Source organism: Gossypium arboreum, chromosome 4, assembly GCF_025698485.1.
Source record: "Gossypium arboreum isolate Shixiya-1 chromosome 4, ASM2569848v2, whole genome shotgun sequence".
Lineage (NCBI taxonomy): Eukaryota > Viridiplantae > Streptophyta > Magnoliopsida > Malvales > Malvaceae > Gossypium > Gossypium arboreum.
The window spans coordinates 116,962,366-116,974,456 of NC_069073.1; the positions used below are offsets into that span (position 1 = coordinate 116,962,366).

At 35.0% G+C, this 12,091-nt stretch overlaps 1 protein-coding gene across 2 annotated transcripts; it reads right to left on the reverse strand.

Moving 5' to 3' along the window:
• Positions 1-3,185: 3,185 nt before the first annotated feature.
• Positions 3,186-11,585, reverse strand: LOC108460486 (brefeldin A-inhibited guanine nucleotide-exchange protein 1-like). 2 transcript variants are annotated; one of them, XM_017760003.2, is made up of 11 exons: positions 10,379-11,585; positions 9,340-9,657; positions 8,462-8,795; positions 7,813-8,238; positions 7,249-7,541; positions 6,537-6,810; positions 5,793-6,262; positions 5,295-5,616; positions 4,850-5,210; positions 4,077-4,759; positions 3,186-3,980 (listed from the first exon to the last, which is right to left on the reverse strand). In XM_017760003.2, the coding sequence occupies exons 1-11, from the start codon at positions 11,413-11,415 to the stop codon at positions 3,372-3,374; spliced, it is 5,127 nt and encodes a 1,708-aa protein (XP_017615492.1). In that variant the 5' UTR covers positions 11,416-11,585; the 3' UTR covers positions 3,186-3,371. The 2 variants fall into 2 exon arrangements, with proteins under 2 accessions (XP_017615492.1, XP_052882507.1); XM_053026547.1 differs by lacking the exon at positions 10,379-11,585 and having other exon boundaries at positions 8,462-8,805; positions 9,340-9,511.
• Between the last annotated feature and the right edge of the window lie 506 nt (positions 11,586-12,091).

The following is a 12,091-nucleotide window of genomic DNA, read 5'->3' on the forward strand; positions in this document are numbered from 1 at the left end:
TGTCAAAATCTAACCTAGATAAAAATGTTAAAATTTAGACTCAGGTCAGTATTAAATTTCTTTTATTATTTTTATATAAATTTTTAAAAAAACATAATACATCAAAATACTAAAAATTTTAAAAAATTTTAAAATATGTATACTTAAATAACACTAAAATAAGTGCAACTTAACAAGAAAATGTATATAAAATAGTAATGAATTAATAATAAAGCAAGAGTTATAGAATAACAACAAAATAGTAGCAACACAATAGTGAAATTGTAACAAAATAGTAAAAAATAAAAGAAAATAGCAACAAAACAGTAAAAAAAAACTTTTTTTTTGCATATTTGAGTTGGGTCGGACCAGGCAAAAGAAAATCTTACCCAAGGTCTAACATATTTTATAAAAGGGTCCTTTTTTTTAAACTCATTTTTTAGACCTATATTTTTATCCAAATCCTCTCTCTTTTCAGACGAACCTTTGGGCCGAGTCAACTAAGTATAATTCTAACAACCAAAAACTCTTCGGAAAATATCTAAAGAAGTCCCCTAATGAAGTCTGTCGGTTTGCAGAGCTTGACCAAGTTAATAAAAGAATTCAATGGTTTTGGTATTCTTGTCAATGCTGTCATCTACGACGGCCTCATGCCATCGGTGTCACCCAGCCATGTAAAAAGCATACCATTTGTTGTTCAAATGGGTTTTAAAACCATAAACAGTTGGGAGAAAGATGAAGTTGGTTTCTCATGAGTGAGTTGAGAGAGGAGAATAGAATAAGAATTTTCCAAAAAATATTATGTTTTTACAAAACAATTTTAACAAAAATGTTTTATGAAATAATATAATAAAAACAAATGTGGGGCAAAATCATTTTTTTATAATCGAGAGAGGGGAATAGAGTTATTTGGGATCAAACCTAGGCTCTCATGCACGGTTATGTTTTAGACTAAAATCTATAACATTTTAATTTTTCAAATACTTAATTAGAATAAAAAAATTAGATACCAAAATAAATTTTTTTTTAAAAAATCGAATTAAAATTTTTTTATTGAAAAGTTGATATATCATTAATATTGAAATCTCTAAAAAGTGAAATCCATTAGCTTTAGCTTTGAAAAACAAGTGCATGGTAGTAAAATCCTCCAGCATATAGAGGTTCTTTTTAGGCAATTAGTCCAAGTACCATTGTTATTCACATTAGCTCTATCATGTTTGATTTAAGGATGGGAACGGATATTGTTAAATCCATTATCATTTCATAATTGGTACACTCTATTTTATCATCAGTTTCACTTCTTTATGAATGTATAAGATTAAATATTACTATCAATTCTATGGGTATTAGATGTATTCATCTCCATCTTACCTCATTCCGCTCTGCTTCAATTTAATTTTTACTACTTATCTTTTAATCTTTTAAAAGTCAAGTAAATATTTAAAAATAAATCTTTAATAAATATGTAAACATAAAACATACAATTTCTTTCTATATTAGGTTATTAAATTTTTATCCTTTTAATAGTTTATACATACAAAGATAAAATAATAATTTTATATAATGAAATGGGTCGAGACAAAATAAGCAATTATCGTGAATCGATCCATATCAATTATCTAAAAGAAAAAATTCACTCTAGCTAACTTTACATTCACTTTTTAAATAAAAAAATCACTTCATTTGAAGTAAATCGGTACAAAATTTATCGGATAGTTCGAATTTTACAACCCTAAATTAATTTATGGCTTAGGCTTTTCGGTGTCATTGATTTCTACCGAACTTCGATTCTTCAATGCTCTTCAATGACCTAAGAAGCGACCTTAGGCTCTTTTCAGAATTGGAGGATGAAAGTTTGCGAGTACAGTGCTCTTCAGTGCACCGACACTTTGGAGAGGTTAAAAGTATGATGCTATGGTAATTTATTACCACCACTAGAATTCATACCACCCATGAAAATTAGAATTTTAATTAGCAATAGTTATTTAAAATTATTTTTGAGTAAATTTTAATAATTATATATTAACAAATTAAACATAAAATAAGTAATTCTTTAAGTAATGATTTTCTGTTCAGATATTTATTATTAGGGTAAACTATTAAAATAGTCATTTTTATTTTCCTCAAGTTACATTTTAGTCATTTATATTTGAAATGTTATATTTCAGTCACTTACGTTAATGTGGTGTAACATTTTAGTCATTAAGCCGATAATTGTTGTTAATAGTGTAACGGTAAGCTGAAGTGGCACATTAAATCATCATTTTAATCAAAAAATTTTGATTAAATTGTACAATTGGTCACCATATTTTTTTATTTTGAGTAATTTTTTTCTTTTATGTTCATTTAACTTTTTCTTTTTTTCTTTTCTATTCTCTTCTGCTTTTCCCTCTATTTTTCTCTCTTATCCATCTCTTTTAATGTAAAAGAAAAAAATTGCTCAAAACAAAAAAATATAGGGCCAATTGTATAATTTAACTTCAAATTTTCATTTAAAATGATGATTTAATGTGCTACGTTAGCTTACCGTTACACCGTTAATCGCAATTAACACTCAGTGACTAAAATGTTACAACATGATAACGTAAGTGACTAAAATGTAACATTTTAAATATAAATGATTAAAATGTAACCGAAAGAAACAAAAGAGACTATTTTAATAGTTTACCTTTATTATTATAGATAAAAAAAAAAGAGAAGAAAATATTTTAGTGGATAAGTTTGTTTTAAATAAATCACTTATATATAATGCGACTCACAGTATAGATAAAACAATAGTGTATTAATAAATTATTTATACAAATATTAGTTTAAATTAAAAAAAAGATATGTATGATTAATAGTGTGATGAGGTGGTTACTCATTTTAACTTTTAATTATGTGGTCGAAAGTTTGATCTTTATTCATGAAAATAAAACACATTTCATAACTAATCATTTATCTCTTCAAAAAACACTCGTAACTAGAGAATTAATCATTGCTATAGGTGATGGATAGCTTGATTTCAACCAAACAAAAAAAACTAATGAAAACGGTTGAGAGAAAACACTACAAAAGATTGCAGGTCCAATTTTAAATCGAATGAGACAGACCTTCAAAAGTCAACGTCTTTCACTAGCTCTCCGGCTACTGCCACTGCTAAGCCTGCCATCTTAAAAATGACAATTAAATTCATGAAGGAACTAATAATATGCTACAAAAATAGATACCATAAGGGAAACTTCCAATTTGAACAATACATATAACCAGGATGTAAATTTAACATTATACACTCATCTTCTTTTGAAAAAAAAAATTCAAAAAGAGAAGGCAAAATTCAGAATATGGTACAAAAACTGTTATATAATGATGACATATACGTATACATATACATCTATATGTATTTGCAGGTGTTATTGCTTTATTATTGGACCTATAGATGACTGGAATAAGTCGCTTAGAACACGTTGAACTTCGCTGGAGCTATGCTCGCACCGTATCAGAGCGACTAACAGATGAAAGAAACTTGCAATGTATTTTCTAAAGCGATCCTTCTCCAAACCACTCAATGTCTTCAATGCTGACACAAGTAAAGATGTTCTTGCTGCCAATTCTTCCCTTTTGGCTGAACCCAACGGCAGTACCCAACGGGACGTTGGCTCGTTAACTGATATCTGTACCGTATTCTGGTTGATGGTACAGTTGAGGTATATCTGCAATATTTTTTCACACACTGCCACGAGTTGTGATTCTAGGTTCATCTTCTCGACATCGGATGGATTGTTTTTGATTAAATCTTGGAGGAAATTGAGGTAATTTTGATAAGCCTCATTTTCGAAGTGAACCAAAGGAGGATCCGAGAGCTCTAAGATTGAACACGCTTTCTGTATTTTCTTCCGCAGGGTAGTCTCAGAGTTCAGTTCCTGAGCATGGGATGCAACGGAAGACACTATGTCGACAATGATGTTGATGTTGGCAGCTGACAAGAATTGTAGATTTGTTTTGTACATGTCAATTATAACCTGAAATAATGAAAAGACAACAATTATGATTGTTTTGTATGTTCCAATGGCATCATATCGAAGCATTATTTGAGTACGAGAATATAATGGAAGGACCTGCATAATGAGCAGCTGTATGGCAATATGACTCTTCATTTTTGAAACCACGTAACCCGCAGTTTGCAGATTAACGTCCTCAAGCTCATGATCGGTAAATCCATGATCAGTACTTGCTTCAGTACTAGAACGGGATGGAGAATTTTCAGGCACCTCGATGTCATCCATGGTTCTCAAAAGCTTCATAAACCCTGGGAACATTGATATGGCTGCTTCTTTTATAGCCAGACAGATTTCTCGCCATTCGTCTTCTGAGAGTCTGCTTCCTAATTCTCCTATCAAACGGAACATTGCCACAACCCCAGTGCTTGCCGGACCCTGTATTGAGCTTCTCAAGTATCCTGTCAGTACTGATAACACATTTGATAGCTGGGGCCTCAATACACTGTAAAAACCAATATATAGATCCACTAGACACTGTGCTGCCACCGTGGAAGTTTCAGTGTCCCATGTACTTCCATCATGATGAGAACATCTTAAAGTCTGTGAATTTTGCTCATCTTTTACAGGCATATCTCTCCTTCCACATACACCATTAAATATGGGGAGAACAACAGAATTAAAAATGCCAACCCAGAATACTCGTGAGAAAAGATGACCGTGATCCTTCAGGATGTTGAAAAGCACTTCCACTGAACTCTTTCGGATATCTAATCTTGAGTCAGATGTTAGTTTTGATAAACCTGTACCAACAAGAGACAATCATTCATCTGTATTGCATAACAGTGTCAATGAGGCTATAGGATTCTCAAGAAACTAAACTAGCAGGTTACCTGTTAGCAAAGGAAGCCAATATGATCCATGATCGTCTATATAAGCGAAACCTTTTACATCTGAATCATCCTTATTTATACTTGAAACAGATGAACCATCATCTGAGCTCTTATTAGTGCAAACAAATCCACCCTCAGCAAGTTTGACGGCACAAAACCGGAGAAATGCAATAGCATTGAGGCTAGCATCATTGTTAAACCTGCTATTTGTGAACTTGATGAGGCATCTTACGCAATCAGTAAAAACGGTCGCATCCGTCTCAGTTATATGAGGAAAGTATTCTCGCACTATTTTTTCCATTGTCTCAAAAGCCAATAAGACAATATTCTTCCGCTCATCAGCAGCAGCAGCTGTGAACACCTGAGAGAAAGAAAAGAGTTTTGTGAAATGAAAGGTTATCAAAGTTTGCATGACAACTTAAAACTCACATGAGACTTATCATACCATAAAAACGCTTTTCCATCCAGATTTCACATTAGTGACACGGCTAAGGACCATCTGGGAAATGCATCGAACTATTAATTCCCTTATTTCTGCAGAGTTGCTTTTCTGCATGATAATCACAAATGGCCTCAAAAATCGATTCTGAAAATTATAGTTTGCCAATTCCTCACGTTCTAAGAACTTCATAGCAAGCTGCCGCAATGAATCCATCACAAAAATTGCTACAGATAAATTCTCAGACAATCCAACTGAAACAAAGAAATCGGAAAGAACATTCCACATTCGAGACCAAACTAATCTGATACGGTTCATATTGTAATGCCTGCAATATAACATTCCAGAATAAGTACTTTCCATAGGCGCATAAAGGAGGAGGGGGAGAGATAGAGAGCTGCTGGAGATAGCAATGACAAATTGATCGATGAGGCTAGAAACTTGAGGATCTGTTGGAGATGGAAGTACAGGAAATTTTCTAAAAGAAAAAGATCAGAATCTTACGCAATTTCAACTAGTTTTATGAGGCTAAAAACACGAGGGTCTGTTGGAGACTGCAATTCTGACATAGAAACTTTGCAGAGGGCTTTCACAAATGCCACTATTGCTTCACTGTTTAACCTTTGGCTATGTGCAAAAACATGGTTCAACTCGAAATTTCCTATCTGGTCCAATAAATTCAAGTTTGCAATGAAGTGGTTGATCTGCTCCGGAGTTACAAGTCTTGAACTATTAACTCCAACAGTGGTGCTATCATATGAACCCCCTAGGACAACTGCCATCACAGCTGGATTCTGGAGAGTTCCTTTTTTCATCAGAGATTGTTCAGTGTTAGACACAGATAAAAAGGATGCATCAGTCGTTGCACCTTCTCCCAACAGTTGCAAATGCTCAATTCTGGACAGGCATGTCAATATATGCTCCCAGGCTTCCTGAAGATGGTTACCATCTTCAATGGCTATAGATATTATTGCCTGTAAAAAGGTAAATGTTTCAACAAGTGAGATATAAAGAAGAACACATAACAGAAAGAAACTTGTACCATATCGAAGCAAATCCCAAGAAAAAGGAAGCAAAAAGCATCAAAAAGTATAATGCAGAACAAACAGATTTTCTGGCATTTGTGGTGGGAGGATGCATGTGCAAGCATTCAGCTGCAGCAATTCTAATTCTTCCCACGATATAGCATATAAGAAATCCAGGGGGAAGATTCCGCTCTTTGTTGTTATGTGCAAAACCATTACTTACCTTTACAGCATCAACATTCTTTTGTTTCATATCTGCAGCACAATGGAGAAAAGTGAATTTCGCCACAGATGTGACAAAAGCATCTCTCTGCGTCTGCAAGCCCATTACTGCAGTTACATGCACAGCATATCGAAAGCCCAGTATGCACTGAGTGGTAGTGAGTCTATCATCACTCTGGTCAAGTGAGACACTAAATGCAGCCAGCATGGGTCCCCAGCAGACCTCCACCATAAACCTCAAGATTGCTATATCTGAAACAGCATGATAAACAGACCTGCAACAGCAAATGAGGGAAAAAGACTATCATTAACAAACATTACGCGGTTGGTCTTTGGGGAAACTTTGGGATGATAAAAGAATAAAGATCAATTTAATACAAAAGCAGGATGGAGAGAATAGAGGAAGGTAGAAGAAAAGAATCCTCTTTGTTTAATAATGTGTGTTGTTATCAATTAAATATCAAATGACTTCATTTTCCAACCAACATATCACAAGCCATGGCAACCATATGGAAGAACATGTGAAAAATTCATCTTAAGCTCACAGATAAATGGCATGAAGGAAGCATACATGGTTAAAACTATCAAACTGTGACTAAGATTCAAGACGTAACTGATATCTGACCCATAGAGATGCCAAACTTATACTATTCCTTCCCCACCACTCATTTCGGAAATAGAAAACCTTGTAAATGCATTAGACTAGAACTTACTCTGATTTTCCCAACTTTGCCTTAAACTGCTCTTGGATATGTCTAATAAGAAGTCCATTCGCACCCAATGGCTTTTCTTCAGTTTGCTTCCAACTGACGAGATTGAGTATTCCATCTAAACCCAATAACTTATTTAAGCTGTTCGCCTGCTTGCTTTGAGGAACAGAAGAATCAGCATTTATCTTAATTTCATTTTTCACAATCTGATCATAAAGAGCACCAAGATACTCCTCAGGTAAATCCTTGCCATCATCTATTCCTCGGTTGTTTCGGATGAAATCAGACTTAGTCATCTGAATACAGAAGCAAATATATAATAGAAATAACAACAGAATCAAATCTACTGTAAACTTATCTTATGTAAAACTAAAAACATAATTCGCGAGAGTACAAGCAAAATTCCATATTTTTGTTGGTAGAATTTAAAGCATCAGAGTGGCTTACGAGCCCCACAATAGATCATTAAGGTTCTCTAAAAAACAAGTACATACATAAGCAAGCAAGTGAAGCAAAAGGCCACAATTAAGTGGCATGCTAAAGAAACAACATATTTCATAAACAAACCTTATCTTTGACCATGCTATTATGGGCATCAGTGTTGAGCATTATGACAGAGTATGCCAGTACATAAGCAGTATCTGCACTAGTAAATGAGTTTGGATTGCATTTACAATAGCGCTCAGCAAACTTTTCCATGATGCGGTCAATTTTCTGTGCCTCTCCTGGCAACCTGAAGCCACTTAGGAAGAACCTTATTGCTTCACCAAAATCTATAGATTTGAAATTAAAGGAATCTACGTAGGCATGCATGACTCTCAAAGCAAATTCCTCCCTTTCACCCAAATAATCACCAATCATGGTTTCATTCAGCCCAGCAGTGTTTTTCTTAAGAAAAGAAGCCACTTCCTCAGGAGACTTGCCAACTTTTTTGGTTTTTATAAGAAACTCGATGCCTTTGGATGGCTTCTTGTTAAACAATTGGACTCCTTTCTGCATGTAACCCAGTAAAGCTGTCACTAAAACCAAGCTTGTGAAGGAAAGGAGAGAACTAAATATATAATGAAGCTACATAAAAACACATGAAAGAACAAAAGCCAGTAGAAATATGGAAAATTATCATGATATATCAAGGCAACCCTCTCTTAAAAATTATTAACTAAATAACTATGACATGAAGATACATTCATGCTCTATCCCCACTTCAATAACTAACCTGGAGTTCAATCTTGTAAGCCCGGCGTTGCTCAAGAGTAGCAGAATCTGACAATTCGGAATTTAATTCCAGATTTAATTCATAATCAGGGACAACTCCATCTTCTGCACTTGGGGTTAAATGGCTCTCAGCTGAAGTTTCACTCTCAGAGCCACTAGGCAAATCAGAATCACCTATCTTCAGCTGTTGGTCCATCCAAGCTCCCATTGACTTGATGATGCCAACTAAGCACTTCACTGATTCATGCCGGAAAGTAATATCCTGGACTGCAGACAAAGTTGTGGTTGAACCCGGTGGTGGCCCTAGAGCAGTTTTCAGAAGGCCATTGACAATCCTGCAAATATCTGATGGGATTATAAGAGCTTTAATACATTTTACTAAAGTGTGCATCTAAGAAATAAAAGAACGAGAAATTAAAAAAATACATTAGAAAATGAGATAAAGCCAGCTCTGAGAACATCATGAGATGACTGGTGTTTCAGTTAATTCCTAAGTTGACGAACAATCCTTTTGTAAAATTTGAGAAAAGGTATCAAATTCATAAATGATTTCACCATATGATTTGATAAAAAGAGCCATTTTATTGAAGTACAATATTAAGAAATAACAAAGAATGAGAACTTAAAAGAACTACATTAGAAAGGAAGCAAAAAGCATGCTCTGAGAACATTAGCCAAAAACTGGTGTTCAAGTGAATTCCTATATTGAACTACCTTCCTAAGCAAAAATTTGAGAACATGTTTCAGTTTCATATAGGATTTCACATATGATTTGCTGGATAGTTCAATTGAAAATTTGGCATGACAAACACACAAGATGACAAGAGACCAGCACTCATGTTAAACATTTGCATGAACAATTATTAGGAAAAGAGATACCTTTCAAATATATTAGGTGAATCCACATCACAGTCGTAGTTCACAAATATATCAATGATAATCTGTGAATCTCCAGCAATCTTTTCCAACATATTAAGGACGGTCATTTTCTGTACAAAACTTGGCTGGAGAACATTCTCTAGAACTCGTAGGATTAGCATGGGAAAGAATATTCCAATTTCAGCTTTCAGCCCTGATCTATATTTTGTCAACAAGCTCATAAAAATAGAACATTGGAGCTGAAAAATGGACATCACTGACAATGCACTGTTTTTTAACAATGATAAGCAGAGAAATTGCTTAATTGCATTAAGAAACCTGCATGATGTACCACATGATATAAGAAGATTAGAACAAACTTAACAGAAGATCACAAGAAAACAAGCGAGCTATTTATTGTATATGCAACATGACATTCAAAACTTGCAAGAAAAAAAAAAAATCATATAAAAAACACTAATAATGGTTTTGGAGCATTTTCATTTTATTTCGAATAAATACTAGCTAAAAAATGATTCTTCAGATAATTCATGTAAAATCCATCAAGTATGACAGAATTTGAAAGCAAATGGTTATTTTGGGAGTCACCATGCCAAGAACTGGGGATGACTATTTGAACCAGCTACATGTCTAACAGGTTTGTTCAGTGTTTTCTAAATTTTCCCTCATATTTGGAGGCTCAAGACCGTCCATTTTCAGAATATGAACCTAAATGCCTTTTTATGCTTTATCTGGCTGTAGAAATTAAACTTCAATTACCTACCCTCCCAACCTCCGCCCCAAACAAAACTTATAATTTACTGAATCATATAACACTGACATCAGGATTAGGTTAGCAAACACCCAAAATCTAAAGACTCATTACCACTTTAAAGTTCTTAAAACAACAAAAATATTACTAGTAGACCAACTACTAATGAAAAATCTAATAACTATCGAAGATAGTGCCTAAAGTAATATAACAACATGCAAGCAACCTTGTTAACTAATTATATTAACAATAAATGCATATATCAAGGAATAACATAGAACAACTTGCCTCTCATTTGAGCACCAAATTGAACCCCCATTATCCATAATAACCTTGAGAAGTTCCAAAGATAATGTCTTCCCTCTCAAAAGAACCTGATCATCAGGATTCTCCTGGGATGAAAATTTCATTGATAACTTGCACAAATTCTTAAAAACAATAAACCCATCCTCCCTAATTTTACTACTAATCCCACCAGGACACAATTCCACCTCGTCCTTCATCTTTTCCGACCCAATTTCCTCCCCCTCGTCCTTAGACTCACCATTTAGCGACACTGGAACAGGCTGCGAAAGCTTCAAATCTGGTACCCCTTCACTAGCACTCATAACCTCACTAACGAAATTCTGACAAAAATAGATTGAATTCCCTTCATTTAAGTTCTTATCAGTAAACTCTAAAAGCTCACTAACTGTCACTGTTGTAATAGAAACATCCATGGAGTCTTCGTCAGCACGGGCGAATATGATGAGCATAATTTGAGCTAAAACGGACTTAGCACAGATCTGATTGGTTCCATTTAATCCACCTAAATATATGTTGTACAAAGTTCTAACTACCTGAAGCAAGCAATCCCCACGGATCAAAACACAGGGACATCGAACGGCGGAAAGTAAAGCTCGAAGCACAGCGAGCTCGACTGATTCCTCGCCAATGCCGCCGACTTTGCATACACTATCGACAATCTTGTACATGATCGAATCGGAGTTTTTTCCGTCGATCTCGCCGCGAACAACGCCGGCAGAGAACAATTTGAAGACACATTCGAGGGCGGGATCGGCGACTTTGGCATAATTGGAGTCGAGAGCGAGTAGGATAGGATTGAGAACGAAGTCGGCGTCGGAAGAGGAAAGGCCGAGCAAAGGAGAAGACGGATCAGGTAAGGCGGTGTCGGGGAGAGTCTCAAGCTTGTCTAGAACGGATTTGCATGAGGAAACAAGGTGAGAGTGTTTCCGCCAGGCGGCATTTTTGATGATCTTGTCGAGAGATGGGCCAAGCACGCGGCCGCACCGCGACGGGCCGCCGAGTGTTTGGGAAGCTGACATCAAAGTCCTTCTTAGGGTTTTTCAGATCCGTGAAATGCGATGTCTGTGTTTGGTTGAAATCAATGCGAAGTCATGAGAATTTGAAATACTTTGGAAATTAGTATCAATCGAGATCTGCTTATGCTTGTGTTCTTCCTAAAAGTTTAATTTTCGACTTAATTTGTCAATCCATACCTGAGTTTAGCTTTAATATTCAATTTAGTACTTAAATTTTTTACTTCAAATTGGTACCTGAGTTTGATTTTAATATTCAAATTGATACCTAAAATAAAAGCATCATGTAGTCCAATAATTATTTGACATGTGTTTTCTAGTAAAAAAAATCGATTCTAAAAAGCGCCACTGTTATGGTATTTTTCATTATCGACTCGAAACCCAAACATAACCCCGAACTATTGACCCACAACCCGAGTAGATGCAGAGGAAGGTAGAGATATTAAGGGCTCGTGGGGAAAGCTTGCAAGCCAAGTTCGCATGCATGTTATTGGGTGTTTGCAAGGCAAAAGATGTGAAGTCAAATGCGTAATACGATAAACACTTGTTAAGTCTAGAGCGGTATACATGTTGGCATACACGAAGCCTATTTAAGACATCATTTCAATAAACAGTAATTGTATCTTATAAATACTCAATTCCCCTCTCCTAGGGGACACATAACAAAAACACTTATCAATGT